The sequence below is a fragment of the Oncorhynchus clarkii genome, chromosome 29, assembly GCF_045791955.1.
Source record: "Oncorhynchus clarkii lewisi isolate Uvic-CL-2024 chromosome 29, UVic_Ocla_1.0, whole genome shotgun sequence".
NCBI classification, from domain to species: domain Eukaryota; kingdom Metazoa; phylum Chordata; class Actinopteri; order Salmoniformes; family Salmonidae; genus Oncorhynchus; species Oncorhynchus clarkii.
The window spans coordinates 10,898,117-10,917,253 of record NC_092175.1 but is presented as its reverse complement, the minus strand read 5'-3'; the positions used below and the strand labels follow the sequence as shown (position 1 = coordinate 10,917,253).

General features: G+C 41.5%; 1 protein-coding gene across 1 annotated transcript in view; it reads right to left on the bottom strand.

Moving 5' to 3' along the window:
* The window catches only part of LOC139388389 (tetratricopeptide repeat protein 33-like), a 47,403-nt gene extending 32,116 nt beyond the window's left edge, over positions 1 to 15,287 (bottom strand). The window contains exon 1 of the mRNA XM_071135023.1: positions 14,695 to 15,287. Within this exon, the coding sequence (XP_070991124.1) occupies positions 14,695 to 14,921 (227 nt within the window). The 5' untranslated portion in view covers positions 14,922 to 15,287. The remainder of the gene's footprint in view (positions 1 to 14,694) is intronic.
* Between the last annotated feature and the right edge of the window lie 3,850 nt (positions 15,288 to 19,137).

Sequence of the window (19,137 nt, the reverse complement as noted above, 5' to 3'; positions counted from 1 at the left end):
ATTTGTGTTTCTAGGTTATCTGTTGCACCTGCTTAGAAAGTACATATGAAACCAAGCAGGCAGCACCTGAGTCCCTTCTTTACTCTAGACACAGCCAGCACCAAACATACCCAGAAGTAGTACACAGGACTGAAATAAACCTGGGAGGTAGCTATCCCTTCACACAAGGTCCAGTGGATGTACACACAGACTGCAGTCTGCCTGGCCTTCTTGAGGAGTAAGGACATCGGTCTGTCTGTTTGTGTCTTGTCTGAGAGCAGCAGGAGCAACGGGGTTGCTTACCAGCTTCACTCAGCATGAAACAATAACGTTTTTGTAAAAGTAAAAAGTAACTTTATCTATTACGGTTTGATAATTGGTATTGGAGTGTAAAATGTAAAAGCCAACCTTAATGTCTCAGTTTAAGAGCTTCAGTACCGTTTGTGTCCTGCTGACTAAGAACACACCATAATGTCTTGTAAGGTGATAGGCTCTCCCGGTCTCACCTCAACGACCTTCTCTCACATATGTTAATATTGGCTGCGAAGTGATTCAGTTAAAGTGGAACTGACAGAATTTTAAGTACTTTGCAGATATGAAACAAATATACAATCATAATATGAGTCAAATATCAAATTCCCAGTTTATGCTACCAAACTGCCTTTATAAGAGGTTTGAAAATAGGTTCCATTTGACTCAACATTCCATGACGTACACTAAGGAATTGTTGGCAGCATAGATGGATGCAGTTCAATGCATGATTCATATAATTCAGCTATACATTTCTGGGTCGCCTAAAAAAATATTGCTGTCAAGTTGTAAATCACAGCTGGCCTGGTACATTGTTTGCTGCCTCCATTCGGATGCACTATTTCAGTTTCAATGTCTCAATATATTTGGACAAAAACAGACAAATGTAACCAAGACAGAGAACGTCAATACAATCAAACTATGATCACAAATCAGTCATGGGAAAAAGTCAGTCACTCACCCACTCCTCCAATGGCATGACATCCTCCTAGCAAGCTAAAAACACGGAGCCTAATTTTAGCTAGATAGCAGCTAGCAAGCTAGCTAGGAGGATGTCATGCCATTGGAAGAGTGGGTGAGTGACTGACTTTTTAACCTTATATCATTTTTCAGTGGCTATACACAGCTATAGATTGCAGGTGTTATTTGGTTAGCTAGTAATAAATGTGACTGGCTGCATCACCCCTTTTATTATCTAGGCTATCTTTCTTTATTTTTCCAAGTGAGTTGATAAAGGAACACATTCTCATTTACAACAACGCTGTGGGAGACTTGCAGTGGAGAGGATGGGGTCAAATGAGCCATCGGAAACTGTTCACACTGAAGTCAACCGCCATACACTTGAAATCACTAAGTGCTTGCTCAAACCTCTCATGAAGTGAACAATGACACTATTGTTCAAGATCGAAAGAGGAAGGGGTGAAAAATTGGGTGGCACAAGTGTGAAGAGAGGTGTAAAAATCTTTGCCGCAGACAATTACAGTTGTATGCATCAAGAAAACAACAACACAAACCCGTGATGTCAGTAACACAAGGGTGTTCTTTGCAAAAATGTAACTGGAAAGTTAGAACATGATGTACATGATTAACGTTTACCCCAAGTCAGTAAGTGTGAGTGAGTAATTTAGATGTGAAAGAGGAAGTTGAGCCCATAGGATAAGTGTGTAGGATTTTAATCAGATAAATATTCTTCTGGCTGACGCACCCAGATGTTCCCCCCACCCACACCGATCCACACACCCTATGTGGGAATGACAGACCAACAGATTATAATAGCCAAATAACCTCACAAAAAATGCTGTCTGGCATAAATAAAAAAAATAGTTATTTTATTTTAAGAACAAGTGACAGAAATAAAACCCTCTTTGCTAAGTTTAGCCAGATAAACTATAAAAAGGCCTCAAACAAGTAGCTAGCTAATAAAGGGCAGTGTTGGAGAGTAATCAACTACATGCATTTCACCTAGTAATTTAACTACATTTTGCAGCAGCTTGTTGGTAGTTGAACTAAATGCTAATCTTTGTAGTGTTTTCAGTAGTTAATTACTTGTTGCCATGTAGTGGTGTAGATAACTACTGGAACAACACTATTTTTATGAAAAGAAAATAAGTAGACCAAAAAATGTTTGGCATCAGATCTGCCTAATTCTCTTTAAACATTGTGTAATTTATCCTATTAAACACAAACAATCTATTCACAAATTACTCCAGAGTGATCTGTCATTGCAATTTACAGTCTATGACATTTCAGATGTACAGTCGTGGCCAAAAGTTGAGAATGACACAAATATTAATTTTGAAAGTCTGCTGGCTTACATATACTCCAGAATGTTATGAAGAGTGATCCGATGAATTGCAATTAAACGGAAAACTGCAAATGAACTGAATCCCCAAAAAACATTTCCACTGCATTTCAACCCTGCCACAAAAGGACCAGCTGACATCATGTCAGTGATTCTCTCGTTAACACAGGTGTGAGTGTTGACGAGGACAAGGCTGGAGATCATTCTGTCATGCTGATTGAGTTCAAATAACAGACTGGAAGCTTCAAAAGGGTGGTGCTTGGAATCATTGTTCTTCCTCTGCCATCCATGGTTACCTGCAAGGAAACACGTGCCGTCATCATTGCTTTGCACAAAAAGGGCTTCACAGGCAAGGATATTGCTGCCAGTAAGATTGCACCTAAATCAGCCATTTATCACATCATCAAGAACTTCAAGGAAAGCGGTTCAATTGCTGTGAAGAAGGCTTCAGGGCGCCCAAGAAAGTCCTGGCGCTTGCTGGACTGTCTCCTAAAGTTGATTCAGCTGCGGGATCGGGGCACCACCAGTACAGAGCTTGCTCAGGAATGGCAGCAGGCAGGTGAGAGTGCACCTGCACGCACAGTGAGGCAAAGACTTTTGGAGGATAGCCTGGTGTCAAGAAGGGCAGCAAAGAAGCCACTTCTCTCCAGGAAAAACATCAGGGACAGACTGATATTCTGCAAAAGGTACAGGGATTGGACTGCTGAGGACTAGGGTAAAGTAATTTTTCACTGATGAATCCCCTTTCTGATTGTTTGGGGAATCTGGAAAAAACCTTGTCCGGGGGGAGACAAGGTGAGCGCTACCATCAGTCCTGTGTCATGCCAACAGTAAAGTATCCAATGACCATTCAGTGTGCGGTTGCTTCTCAGCCAAGGGAGTGGGCTCACTCATACTTTTTCCTAAGAATGAAGAATGTTACCAACACATCCTCCGAGAGCAACTTCTCCCGGCCATCCAGGAACAGTTTGGTGACGAACAATGCCTTTTCCAGCATGATGGAGCACCTTGCCATAAGGCAAAAGTGATAACTAAGTGGCTCGGGGAACAAAACATATATTTTTGGGATGTCCATGGCCAGGAAACACCCCAGACCTTAATCCCATTGAGAACTTGTGGTCAATCCTCAAGAGGTGGGTGGACAAACAAAAACCCACAAATTCTGACAAACTCCGGGCGGCCACCAGAAGTTAATTGACAGCATGCCAGGGAGTATTGCAGAGGTCTTGAAAAAGAAGGGTCAACACTGTAAATATTGACTCTTAGCGTCAACTTCATGTAATTGTCAATAAAAGCCTTTGACACTTATGAAATGCTTGTAATTATACTTCAGTATTCCATAGTAAAATCTGACAAAAATATCTAAAGACACTGAGGCAGCAGACTTTGTGAAAATTAATATTCGTGTCATTCTCAAAACTTTTGGCCAAGACTGTACATATGATAATTTATCAAAAGTAGTTTGGATGCGGTGAACTACTTTTTCAGCGTAACTTTAGTTAAGTACACCATGTTTTTCTTTAGGGTAGCTTAACTTTTTCCGGTCTGAAGTAATTGGTAGCTTGGCAAACTGTATTTTCAGAGTAGCTTCCCCAACACTGATAACAGGAAGATACTTTATTACATTAGGGGTATCTAACCCTGAGTAATCTGCCCAGTCTAACCAGATAACAAACTTTAAAAGGCCTCAGGGGAATCTAACCCTCAGTAAAGCAGGTTGACATCAGGGTCAATGTGGTTGCAGGAGGGGAAACACCGCAAACATCCCTTCCCCAACCGGCAGTATGCAGGGTTCTGTTCATTAGGCACCAAACAGAAGAAAAGTGAGAAAAAACAGAGGGACTACATGGACTTACTGGTTCAATGAGAAACATAAATTCCCATTTCCATTGCAAAACGTTTTAAAATGGTTTCATACATGCCCTAATGAACACCACACAGCCCTAAAACCCCCTGGACAGCCATACTGTTCCAGAGAGACAATTTCCTCAGCAGAATCTAGTTACTTCTCTCACTAACCTAATTACACTTGGTCACCACTGGCAACATGCATCTGGTAAAGTAGGGTGAGCAACAGGATCTAATGTCTGGGGTTTGGGCATTCATTGGCTGAAAGGTCAGTTGCAAAGGTCACATACTGTACAAGGATAATGACATGATGATATTCCATATCTAGCATAATGTATGTGTTCATGTGAGTGTGTGATGCATGTTCACATCACTGCGTAGTTTGTTCCACGAGAAACTCCCACTTTTAGCTTGATAATTATATTTCAGCTGAACATATCTCGATTGATTCAACTGATTATTGGGAATCTTTTCCCCTATTTAATTTTAGTGATAGTAATGGCTAGTGAGTGAGCCAAATTGGTCTTCATGATGTCATCAAAAACAATATAAAATGACGAGTAATTCCATGGTAACAGAATTATGCTGATTTTACAAAAAAACACATTTACAGGAAGAACTGTGCAGATAAAGTTTAGTTTGGTAACAGAATACAACTGAGGGGAGCTTTACTGTAATCCTGTTACCAAATTTAGCATCTGCAGTTTTTACAGTAAATGTTTTTTTTATTTTTTGAATTACTATTTAAAAATTGTTCAAAGTAGTCATTCTGAATAGAGTTGTATGGTTTGTTAAATGCCCAGTGCAGTTAAAATTATGTTCTTTCCTCTCAGTCTGCCCTATATCCATTTGCGCCACTGCTAAATTGTGGACGCCACTGAAAACCTTTGTGTAAACATAAATGACTAAAACCAGATAAAGTATATAGAAAAGTTAATGGAGAAATAAGATAATCTTTGAGAACAAACAATCAATCACTACAAGACACTCATGGAGAATCTGAAATTCCAAAAATGTCATTGATTTTGTTGATAATTGATAATGTTTGAGTCACTCAGATAGCATAAGAAAAAGGCATAAGCCATGGTAAAATGTGTACAATTGCAGGGAAGTAGCTTTGAAACCTCTGGCAAACTTTGCCACCGCTGCTGAAAAACATCTTAGGGGAAACACTGCCTGTGTTGTATATCATATTGTACAACAGCTGATGAAACACACTAAAGAAATGTGTTATTTCCTGATAGTTGCTGGTTGAAAATACAATCTACACAGGACCTTTGCATTATGGGCAGGCGTTTCGAATTTCCATGGTGACAACACCATTCGGTAAATTAGTAAATAAGCCAATAAAGAGGGTTCCAAACCTCTGCCAATAACAGCTACTTTCCCCCTCCTCACTCAGACCACTTCCAGACAGTCCTAGCAAAATTCCAGAAATGATTCGATATTGATATAAAATGGCTGCATTGGGCCTTTAACTTTGAAATCATTGGTCTTTGTTTGGCATACATTTTAAAGTGAAAAACGTCTCAGCATAATACCGTTACCCTAGAATTGCCCCTCATTAAACATTTTTAATGCGCAAAAACATGACGTACACATGGCTGCATGACTACAATACAGGGTAATTATGTATGCTGTCCTTCACCAGATGAACACAAGATGACGGAGGTTGATTATAGCGCTGACTCAGCATGGCATATACCAACATCTTTTCAATTTCTTATTAAAATTCAGTCAAACTACTTTGGGAAAAGCTGCATTTTTCAATAGCATCATCCCACCTAAGGACAAATGTGGAACAGAGAAACAAACGATCACGCTGACATGGCAGGTAGGTAATTACTGTGTGTCTGCATCCCAGATGGCACCCTATGGGCCCTGGTCAAAAGTAGTGCACTATATAGGGAATATGTTGCCATTTGGGACACATGACTGTCAGCTCCTTCAAGCTAAACACTTGTGGTTAATGACAAAGAATGATTGATCATATTCATTCTACTGGTAGGGATAAAAATATTATGAACGTCTTGACGAGAGAGAGAAGGGAGGGTTGGAGAGTTTAATATGACTGAGTAGCTGGGCCTTGGGCAGGACTGGATTGTTGATATGAAGAGTCTTCAATATATAACCAAATATTATGGATTAGGCCACTAACAACCTTCAAAAACTCAAAATACACTGTGTACAAAACATTTACGAACAGCTTCCTTATATTGAATTGCACCCCCTTTCGCCCTTGTTGGGGCATGGCATCTACAAGGTGTTGAAAGTGTTCCATGGGATGACAGCCCATATTGACAATGCTTCCCACAGTTGTCAAATTGGCTGGATGTCCTTTGGGTGGTGGACCATTCTTGATACACATGGGAAACTGTTGAGCGTGAAAAACCCACCAGCTTTGCAGTTCTTGACACACTCAAAACGGTGCCCCTGGAACCTACTATATCCCGTTCAAAGACACTTAAATCTTTGTCTTGCCCATTCGCCCTCTGATTGGCACAAAAACACAATCCATGTCTCAAGACTTAAAAATACATATTTAACCTGTCTACTCTTCATCTACACTTGATTGAAGTGGATTTAAGAGGAGACATCAATAAGGCCTGGTCAGTCTACCATGGCGTTCCTAATGTTTTGTACACTCAGTGTAATGAGCAGAAAGTTTTTTTTATCCACCATTTTCGTTATATCCAATTGCAATCTTGTCTCATTGCTGCAACTCCCCATCGGTCTCGGGAGAGGCGAAGGTCGAGTCAAGCGTCCTCTGAAGCATGACCCCTCCAAGCCGCGCTGCTTCTTAACACTTGCTTGCTTAACTCGGAAGCCATCTGCACCAATGTGTCGGAGGAAACACCAGTCAACTGATGACCATGGTTAGCTTGCAGGCGGCCGGCCCACCACAAGGAGTCGCTAGAGCGCAATGAGCCAAGGAAAGCCCCCTGGCCAAACCTGGATGACGCTGGGCCAATTGTGCACCGCTCTATAGGACTCCTGGTCACGGCCGGCTGTGACCTCAACACTGTGATGCAGCGCCATGGAGCGCGGCGCCACTCGAGAGGCATAGTTAATTGGTTTATACCTTATCAAATATCCTGGTTTCAAATAATGCATTACTAGTGTTAAATTACTTCCTTCAAGGGGTCAGAAAAGACGTCATTGCCGCTATTGACAGTAAAATCGGTTAAGTGTCCCTAGGTGGGATTAATATCCCACTCATAAACACCTGTCTCAAAGGGCAAAGGGATTACAGACAAAAGGGCTTACCTCAACCATTTAATTGGTGAGTGCATCACTGCTGGTCTTTGTAAGAAGTATGGACATGCTGAAAGAACCGAATCGTCTGTTCAGTCAGTTAACACACAGCTCACAAACCCAGACATACCCCACAAGACATGCAATCAGTGTCTACTTGACAAAGCATTTGAATGTTTGAGATTAGTATTAGTTATTTATTTATTTTCTATTATTTTAAAAAATATATCACAGATGTGTGTCACCTTTGGAAACTCACCTCAACTTGACTTTAGTAATCTTGTTCTTTACTCGCAGTGTTCTTAGTTAAAAATTTGTGTTGGTGTTCTTGTCCATTAGTGTTCTGTATTTTGTCATGTTCTATGTTTTGTGTGTACCCCAGGAAGAATAGCTTCTGCTTCAACAGTTTACTCCAATGTTTACTTGACAGCCTATTACAAATCAGTCTGACAGTACTTTTGACAGTCTTTCAATCTGAAGGAAGTATAGACTGCAGTTGGGAAAAAAATAGGAAGTAAAACTCGAGTCATCTCATTATCTCATCTAGGAACTTTTTCACATCATTCTTTACAGTTGAGATTCATCTGTAGCCTACATATATGATGAACATTATATTCCCCTAGAGTCATTTCATAATTTTCTGTGTTATAGTTTTAATGGAATATTCCGAATGTCTGCAAATATGCTTTTTTGAGAATTGATAGGGAATAACCACAACAAATGAGAAATATAATGCACTGACTAGTACAACATCTGCCTGCCACCGAGCAGAGAAAACAGGGCTGATAATCTTCTGCTCCACGTTGGGCAGTCAACAGCAGACCGACATAACACCATTAGCTCCAGCTCCCCCGGCGCTCATTAGAAGTAATCAAACATTGAAATGCATCAGAAAGGTATCATCATTGGTGAAGTTATTTTTTCCCAGTCCAATTTAGTCTTGTCCACTCTTTTCTAATGAGTCATACGTGGCTTGTAGAGGGAAACATAAAACACACACACACACACACACACACACACACACACACATACACATACACATACACATACACACATACATACATACATACATACATACATACATACATACATACATACATACATACATATATATACACACACACACACGTTCCTGACAGTCTTATATTTCAGTGATGGGGGTCATAATATTGTGTAGATTAAACGGTTCAAAAGATAGGGATCCAAAATAAATACAAATGTGGCTCTCTATTAGCTTCTGCCAAAGCAGCAGCTACTCTTCCTGGGATCCAGCAAAATTAAGGCAGTTTATACAATTTTAAAACATTACATTCACAGATTCACAACACACTGTGTGCCCTCAGGCCCCTACTCCACCACTACAGTACAAAATCCATGTGTATGTATAGTGCGTATGTTACCGTGTGTGTGTGCGCCAATGTTTGTGTTGCTTCACAGTCCCCGCTGTTCCATAAGGTGTTTTTTAAAATCTAATTTTACTGCTTGCGTCAGTTACTTGATGTGGAATAGAGTTCCATGTAGTACTGTGTGCCTCCCATAGTCTGTTCTGGACTTGGGGACTGTGAAGAGACCTCATGTGGCATATGCATGGGTGTTTGAGCTGTGTACCAGTTGGTTCTATGTTTGGGAAATGCTGCACTACAAAGTAGCCTAGCTGATACAGAGCCTTCCCAATTCAATGGCTCCCTCTTCTGGCCACATTTGACAACGCAATCCTAAAGGACCATAGATATCACCTGGATTAATCTGGTCAGCCTACAGCCCTATTCGGATAGGGTCGGCAAACTCCAAGGTCCTCTGAAAATGCTTATCCCATGTGAATAGTCATCCCTGTGTTTTGAGGGATATTACAGAGTTTCACAGGTGCTGCACCCAGATTGGGTAAGGACATGGGAACAAATAGACGCTTAAAACAACGTGCTATGCACGTAGCCTACAGATAAATCATCTGTTTGGTTATATCAACTTGCCTCATGCCATACTTCTCTTTTGAAAGATGAAGTGGATGATATTGTGCCAATTAATTTATGAATTTCCAAATCCGTCAGGTAATTAAATGTCTGCATAGGTTACAGTTCATGGTTCTTATTGATAAACACTATTATTTTGACTTTCTCCAAACTGAAGGTCATCAGGTCAATATCAGCCTATCCTTAGACATTTTAAATATCTTCACACCTAGAAGAGCCTCCAGGCTTCCGTCATAACGGTCAATTGTGAATGAGGAAAAAAAACAATTATTCCAGGGGCAGTTTTGGTAAAACAAATCCCGTACGAATCATCCACTGGAAAAACGGACATGCTGGGGTAATGATTGCATAATCAACGTTCTATAGTAATACTAGTACCGTGAGAATAGGGCTTTAGTCATGGAAAGAGCAGGTGTTCCTATTGTTTTGTACACTCACTGTATATTTATTAGAATTGATTACTTCCAGAATCTACTTCCAGAAGGCCAGCATTGATTATTTCCAGAAGCTGCTGCTCTCTGTTAATTCTGAGTAAAATCCTGTCATGTAAACAGAAGGCAAGGGGATCAAATTTTACTGAAAAAAATATATATAAAACGCAACATGCAACAATTAACAATTTTACTGAGTTACAGTTCATTTAAGGATAATCAATTGAAATTCATTCATTAGGCCCTAATCTATGGATTTCACATGAATGGGCAGGGGCACAGCCATGGGGAGCCAGGCCCAGCCAATCAGAATGAGTTTTTCCCCCACGAAGGTGTTTTATCACAGACAGAAATACTCCTCAGTTTCATCACCTGTCTGGGTGACTGGTCTTAGACGATCCCTGGCGCATACAAATGCTATAAAACAAAAGAAACAAAATAAATATGGAGATTTGTGTTGATGCTAGAATTAATCAAGGCCTTTAAACACTTGTTGGACAATAATTGTAATAATGAAATGCCTTTTATGGTGTCGACGGAGTTTACATAAGTCCAGAAAGTTGCATTTTATGAGAGAAAAAGTATAATTAGGAGGTGTTTTCATTTATGGTATGACAGCTGATACTTTGGTCTATCAAAATATACAGGACCAGTCAAAAGTTTGGACACCTACTCATTCAAGGGTTTTTCTTTATTTTTACTATTTTCTACATTGTAGAATAATAGTGTAGACCACAACTATGAAATAACACATTTGGAATTATGTAGTAACTCCAAAAAAGTGCTAAACAAATCAAAATATATTTTAAATTTGAGATTCTTCAAAGTAGCCACCCTTTGCCTTGATGACAGTTTTGCACTCTTGGCATTCACTCAACCAGCTTCATGAGGCAGTCAACATAAATCCATTTCAATTAACAGGTGTGCCTTATTAAAAGGACATTTGTGGAATTTATTTCCTTCTTAATGTGTTTGAACCAATCAGTTGTGTTGTGACAATGTAGGGGTGGTATACAGAAGATAGCCCTATTTGGTAAAAGACCAAGTCCATATTATGACAAGATCAGCTCAAATAAGCAAAGAGAAACAACAGTCCATCATTTTTTTTTCTTTTTTTCACCTTTATTTAACCAGGTAGGCCAGTTGAGAACAAGTTCTAATTTACAACTGCGACCTGGCCAAGATAAAGCAAAGCAGTGCGACAAAACAACAGTTACACATGGGATAAACAAACGTACAGTCAATAACACAATAGAAAAATCTGTATACAGTGTGTGCAAATGAAGTAAGAAGTTAAGGAAATAAAAAGGCCATAGTGGCGAAGTAATTACAATTTAGCAATTAACACTGGAGTGATAGATGTGGGATGAGGATGTGCAAGTAGAAATATGGTGTGCAAAAGAGCAGAAAAACAAAAACAAATATGGGGATGAGGTAGGTAGTTGGTTGGATGGGCTATTTACAGATGGGCTGTGTACAGCTGCAGCAATCGGTAAAGCTGATCTGACGGCTGATGTTTAAAGTTAGTGAGGGCGATATATCTCGAACTTCAGTGAGACACAGTGATGCTAGTCGGGCGGGCGGGTGTGGCAGTGATCGGTTGAAGAGCATGCATTTAGTTTTACTGGCATTTAAAAGAAGTTGGAGGCCACGGAAGGAGTGTTGTATGGCATTGAACCCATACATTGAAGCCATAACTTTAAGACATGATGGTCAGTCAATACGGAAAATGTCTAACTTTGAAAGTTTCTTCAAGTGCAGTCGCAAAAACCATTACGCGCTATGATGAAACTGGCTCTTATGAGGACTGCTAGAGTTAACTCTGCTGCAGAGGATACATTGATCGGAGGTTACCAGCTTCAGAAATTGCAGCCCAAATAAATGCTACACAGAGTTCAAGTAACAGACACATCTCAACATCAACTGTTCAGAGGAGACTGCGCGAATCAAGCCTTCATGGTCGAATTGCTGCAAAGAACCCACTACTAAAGGACACCAATAAGAAGAAGAGACTTGATTGGGCCAAGAAACACAAACAATGGACATTAGACCAGTGGAAATCTGTCCTTTGGTCTGATGAGTTCAAATTTTAGATTTTTGGTTCCAACCACCGTGTCTGTGTGAGACGCAGAGACGAGTGTGAGACGAGTAGGTGAATAGATAATCTCTGCATGTGTGGTTCCCACCGTGAAGCATGGAGGAGGTGGTGGTGTGATGGTGCTTTGCTGGTGACACGGTCTGTGATTTAGAATTCAAGGCACACTTAACCAGAATGGCTACTAAAGAATTTTGCAGCAAGACAACATCCCATCATTTGTTTTTCAACAGGACAATAACCCAACACACCTCCAAACTGTGTATGGGCTATTTGACCAATAAGGAGAGTGATGGAGTGCTGCATCAGATGACCTGGCCCCCACAATCACCCGACCTCAACCCAATTGAGATGGTTTGGGATGAGTAGGACCGCTCAGCATATGTGGGAAGTCCTTCAAGACGGTTGAAAAAGCATTCCAGCTGAAGCTGGTTGAGAGAATGCCAAGAGTGTGCAAAGCTGTCATCAAGGCAGTTGACTACAATAAAATGGTGGAAGTCCTCAGTGGCGCTGCCCATTCTAATCCAGCCTTTTGGCCACTAGAGGCCTGTATCATTCTCTATGGGCATGAGCCCTTAAATCCTCAATGTTCTGAAGCTGCACAATTGAGAGCATCTTGACTGGCTACATCACTGCTTGGTATGTCAACTGCACCACCTTCGATCGCATGCTTCTACAGAGGATGGTGCGGACAGCCTAGTACATCACTACATCGCAGCCTAGTCCATCGCTTCTTCTCCATCTAGTGAAGGGCTCCACAACCCTGTTCCTGGAGAACTAGCGTCCTGTAGGTTTTCACTTTAACCCTAATCAAGCGCACCTGAATAATAATTACCTGCTTGATAAGCTGAATCAGGTCAGTTACAACTGGGGTTGGAGCGAAAACCTACAGGAGGGTAGTTCTCCAGGAACAGGTTTGGAGAGCCCTGATCTCGTGGATATAAAAAGCAGAGGCCTCGTAAAATGGTTGGGGAAAAACCCTCATTGGCTTCAAGCAGTACATTGACAGTGCTTAGCCGTTGATGCCAATTTGTTTTTTTTCCCAACCATCGGCGGCAAAACTGAGCCCATGCTACGGGGTCTCTACTTTTTGCAGCCACTAAAATGTAGAAGCAGCGAGTGTTTCCGGTGGAAAATGTCAATACTAATCGTAGGAATGGAACACACCCTGGAACCATTAATTAACATAACCATGTTTAGCATCTTCAGGCCTCCACACATAGAATACATTTGGAACATCTCGACTTAGATAAATCCATTTTATATACACAATCACAATAAATCCATCATTTATTTTAGGCAGTTATGAAGAAACATTATGATATGAAGAAAAAGTATTTCAGAAAAACCAAATTGGCTATGAGTCGGGCTACTGTATGTTATCTGGCTATGTGCCATGCCATAGGCTGTAGGCTAGTTCATTTAGCTGATAAGATGTGCTTATAAGTCCCATGTCATTATTTTATATTACATGATTTAATGTAATAATATAATTGAAATTAGCTGAATAAAATAGAAAGGATTTTTTCCCCCATTCCGGAGCGTGTGCGCATATATGAATAGGCTATGTTGAGCGCAAAAGTGATCATTTCAAACAGGTCCTATATGGTAGATTTATAATTATTTGGCAAATTTAGTTGTGAATGATAAACTTTAATGTCTTACAAATTAAAACATATATGAAACATCATATGTTTCTTTAGACCTGTATGCATAAGTGTATGGGTGTTCTACATGCAATGTCTTAAATGCTTTGAATTAATAGTCCCCTTAGAAAGCACTGTTCATTTCATTGTGTTTGGCTTCATAACATCCACAACAACTATGTTTCCCACTCAGTTTCAACCTGTTGTTTAACTTCTTTCTTCAAATTGATCACCACAGTGATGTAAAAAAAAAATGGAGCCTAATGGTTGAGTTTTAAAAGCATGATACAATTTTAGATTGCATTTGCAATGATGTCAGAGTGGATAGAGGGACAATAGAGCACTGAGGAGCAGGCCATTAGTGTCCTGATGCTTGTTAGCGAGATGGGTACTACCAACACACATGTCCAGAGCGCATAAAAGGAGATTACCGTGACTCTGTGGAATTTGACTGTGGTCATGACTAATGGCTGCCGGAGTGGCAGTAATATGGTCACCGCAACAGCCCTACCACTCTAGTATCCTTGCACATTGTAAATATGGTATTGGCACTGACCCTGTATATAGCTTACTTACTTACTCATGTTCTTCTTATTTCTATTTCTCATGTGTTTTTGTTCCTACTTTTTTTAATAGTACTACAGATATTGATTACTGCATTGTTGGGAAAGCGCTCGCAAGAAGAGCATTTCACTGCACGTGACAATAAAACTTAACTTGAAGGCAGAGAGCCATTTTCCACAGGCCCTGGCACCAGTCTGTCACTTACAGGCACTTCTGCAACATTTTGTGGCGGTTCCAAAATGGTACACAGCCATAGGGGATATCAGTGGAGTCTGAGTGACTGTGTGTGTGGTCTGCATGCTGACGAATACTCCGAAACATCTGGGCATGAGCGTGTCAAAAAAACGGATTAGTAAATGGCCGGGCCACATGGAACATTTCCTGGACACACACAATCTGTCCATCCCTCTCTGGGTCCTATTATATGGTCCCTCCCTAGGTTTTGTTGTACAGTTAGGATGACGTGCAGCCCAAGGGTGACAGACAACTGTATTAAATTTGACATTGCCACAAAGTTTGCACTCCTGCCAAAATGTAAGAACATCAGGACCATGAACAAGGCGGTCACCCTCACCTGCCCTCTTGTGCCAGCACCACCCCTTCCTCCTTTAGTCTCTTGCTTTTGGCAGCGCAGTCCTCCAGCAGGACTTCCCGGCGCCGCTTGATAGCATAAAGCCAGTCCACCTCGTCCTCTTTGCCTACTCCATCTTCCTCCGGCTTCTCCGCTGCGGCTTCAAACTGCTGCACCGCTGCCTTGGACACCCGCTCGCCCACTTTCCTTTTCCAGCCGAACGAAGCCATATTTTACAGAAATGAGTCAATTATCTGTAACGTTACTGTAGAATTGTGAAACCTCTCTGCTTGCAAATAGCTCGCTACTGCTGACAGACACTTGAGACTTCTAACCTTATGTTTGGAATGTCAAAAAGGCAGGTTTGTTCACATTGAATTGGCTAGCGTGGAAAGTGAGTTACTATAGCTAACTAGCAAGCTAATGTTTGAATGTTAGCTAGATAGTAACTGGCTAGCATATAGCTAACGTTTAACCGTTAACCTCAACTGTTATTCATTCTTCATCAAATGCTTTTGATTTAATATGTGGCTGGATATATTGAGTTTTAAACACTCACAAAACGCGGTTACCGATGCTGTGCTGCTTTCTATTTAACCCGGAAGCTCCTGTTTGTTTAACCACAACATTTAAAGAGACAGTACAGATATTTTGAAGTAATTTGTTGGTGCACGAAAGGAACAGCACAACTATTTTGAAAAGTCTCCAGCTATCTGTGTGGGTCAGTCTTCCTCTTGTCAGATCACGTGTAATTATCAGGAAAATGTGCTGACAGCCGATTGTAGTTACATTGTAACAGAATGTCGTTGTTGCCACATGTTTTCAATATTCCCACATTAACATGTTCCAGAACATCCATCTTTGCCTCTGTTGTCTTACTTCTGAGTTCAAAGTCAATCAGTGATTCATTGACAAGTACTGAAGTTGAAGAGCTAAACCCCTGCATTTGTGGTTGAAAGATGGCGCCAACAGATATAGCAGCTCTGCTTCTAGCTCCAACAAGCATTTCTCTACACCCACAATAACATCTGCTGAATATGTGTATGTGACCAATAAAAAAATATTTGATTTTAATTCTATGACATTTGATGATAAACCTATATCTGTAAAGTGACTATGAAAGTGAACCTGTATTGTGGTTCCAATTAAGATTCAAAACATGTTCAAATTAAATGCAAAAAAAGGTTTACTGAAGATAAAAATGGCCACTTCAGCTATTCACTGGTACAAGTGGGGACACTTCCGGCTGAGGAGTAAGTTTCACTCATCCCCATGTGCTACACTTGCACCAGACTGGATAAGGTCGTTCTCCGTGATGTTGACACTGGTGGACAGAACCGGAGGAGTCTGCAGGAGACCTTACCATGAAATGCTTAATTACAAGCCCTTAACTAACAATTAAGAAGATAGAGTTAAGATAACATTTACTAAATAAACAAATAACAATAATGAGGCTATATACAGGGGTACAGGTTAGTCAAGGTAATATGTACATGTAGGTAGAGGTAAAGTTACTGTGCATATACAGGGGGGGGGGGGGGTCAATGGAAATAGTCTGGGTGGTAAATATAGCAAGATGGCACCGACAGACAAGGCAGCTCTGCTTCTAGCTCCTAAGCTAGTGTGTTATTTCTTACATAATTAGCCCAGAATTTTTTGGGGTGTTATTACATACAGCCAGAAAAAACTTTTGGATATCAGAGTGACGGTAAATCACCAGCATTACAACCAGGAATACGATTTTCCCGTATTGGATCCTTTGTTTATACCCCCAGGGCAATTTAACTTATCATAGAGCCTGCTCCAAGATGCCGGCAATTTAGAAGATGTATTTGGAATGGACTTCTAGTCCGACTCAGAAGGCGTGCACGCCATCCACCGCTTCTGAGTATATTACTCGCTAATGTTCGGTCTCTGAACATTAAAGTAGATGAGCTTTAATGTCTCCTTCCAGAGAGACATCAGGGACTGTACAATACTATGTTTCACAGAATCATGGCTCTCTCGGGATATACTGTCCCCATCCATACAGCCAGCTGGGTTCTCAGTACATTGCACAGACAGGAATAAAGAACTCTCCGGGAAGAAGAAGGGCGTGGTGTATGTTTCATGATTAACAACTCATGGTGTGATTGTGATAACATACAGAAACTAAAGTCCTTTTGTTCACCCGACCTTGTTAACCCAACCTAGAATACCTCACAATCAAATGCTACCTCCCAAGATAATTCTCTTCAGTTATAGTCAAAGCCTTGTATATTCCTCCTCAAGTCAATACCACGACGGCCCTCAATGAACTAGACTGGACTTTAAGCAAACTGGAAACCACATATCCTGAGGCTGCATTTATTGTAGCTAGGGATTTTAACAAAGCAAATTTGAGGAAAACGCTACCGAAGTTCTATCAACACATTGACTGTAGTACTTGCTCTGGTAAAACACTCGATCCCTGCTACTTCCCCTTTCTAAATGCCTACAAGGCCCGCCCCCGACCTCCCCTCGGCAAATCAGATCATGACTCCATTTTGCTTCTCCCTTCCTATTGCCAGAAACTCAAAGAGGAAGTACCCATGCTAAGGTCTATTCAACTCTGGTCTGACCAATCGAAATCCATGCTTCAAGATTGTTTTGATCACGCGGACTGGGATATGTTCTTGGTAGCCTCTGAGAATAACATTGGCATATACATGGACACGGTGACTGAGATCACAGGGAAGTGTATAGGGGATGTTGTTCCCAATGTGACTATTAAAACTTACCTAAACCAGAAACCAGGGTTAGATGGCAGCATTCGCGCAAAACTGAAAGCGCAAACCATTGCATTTAGCCATGGCAAGGTGACTGGGAATATGGTCGAATAAAACAGCGTAGTTATTCCCTCTGTAAGGTAATCGAACAGGCAAAATGTCAATACAGAGACAAAGTGGAGTCGCAATTCAACAGTTCAGACACAAGACGTATGTGGCAGGGTCTACAGACAATCATGGACTACAGAGGGAAAATCAGCCACGTTGCGGACACCAGCGTCTTGCTTTCGGACAAGCTAAACACCTTCTTCGCCCGCTTTGAGGATAAGACAGTGTTACCGACACTTCTCGCTACCAAGGACAGTGGGCTCTCATTCTCCTGACTTGAGTAAGACATTTAAGCGTGTTAACCCTCTCAAGGCTGCCGGCCCAGACGGCATCCCTAACTGCGTCCTCATAGCATGCTCAGACCAGTTGGCTGGAGTATTTACGGACATATTCAATCTCTTCCTATCCCAGTCTGCTGTCTCCACTTGCTTCAAGATGTCCACCATTGTTCTTGTACCTAAGAAAGCAAAGGTAACTGAACTAAATGACTATCGCTCCATAGCACTCACTTCTGTCATCATGGAGTGCTTTGAGAGATTAGTTAAGGTTCATATCACCTCTACTTTACCTGACACCCTAGACCCACTTCAATTTGCATACCGCCCCAATAGATCCACAGACGATGCAATCGCAATCACCCTGAACACTGCCCTGTCCCATCTGCCCATTCCCACAAGAGGAATACCTACGTAAGAATGCTGTTCATTGACTATAGCTCAGCCTTCAACACTATAGTACCCTTCAAGCTCATCATTAGGACTCTAGTTCTGAACCCCGCCCAGTGCAACAGGGTTCTGGACTTCCTGACTGGCCGCCCCCAGGTGGTAAAGGTTGGAAACAAACACCTCCACTTTTCTGTTCCTCAACACAAGGGTGTGTGCTCAGCCCCCTCCTGTATTCCCTGTTCACCCATGACTTTGTGGCCACACACACCTCCAACTCAATCTTCAAGTTTGCAGACGACACAAGAGTAGCAGACCTGATTACTGAACAATAACCAGAAAGCCTACAGTTAGGAGGTGAGGGCCCTGGCGGAGTGGTGCCAGGAAAATTACCTCTCAACAAATCGAAAGAGCTAATCATGGACTTCAGGAAACAGCAGAGGGAGCATGCCTCTATCCACCTCGATTGGACCACAGTGGAGAAGGTGGAAAGCTTCAAGTTCCTCGGCATACACATCACTGACAATCTGAAATGGTCCACCCACACAGACAGTGTGCGGAGGAAGGCGCAACAGTACCTCTTCAACCTCAGTAGGCTGAAGAAATTTGTCTTGGCCCCTAAGACCCTCACAAACTTTTACATATGCACAATTGAGAGCATCCTGTCTTGATGTCTCACCGCTTGGTACGGCAACTACACTGCCCGAAACCACAGGGCTCTCCAGAGGGTGGTGCAGTCTGCCCAACACATCACCGGTGGCACATTGCCTGCCCTCCAGGACACCCACAGCACCCGATGTCACGGGAAGGCCAAAAAGATCAAAGACAACCACCCGAGCCACTGCCTGTTCACCCCGCTATCATTCACAAGGCAAGGTCAGTATAGGTGCATTAAAGCTGGGACCGAGACTGAAAAACAGCTTCTATCT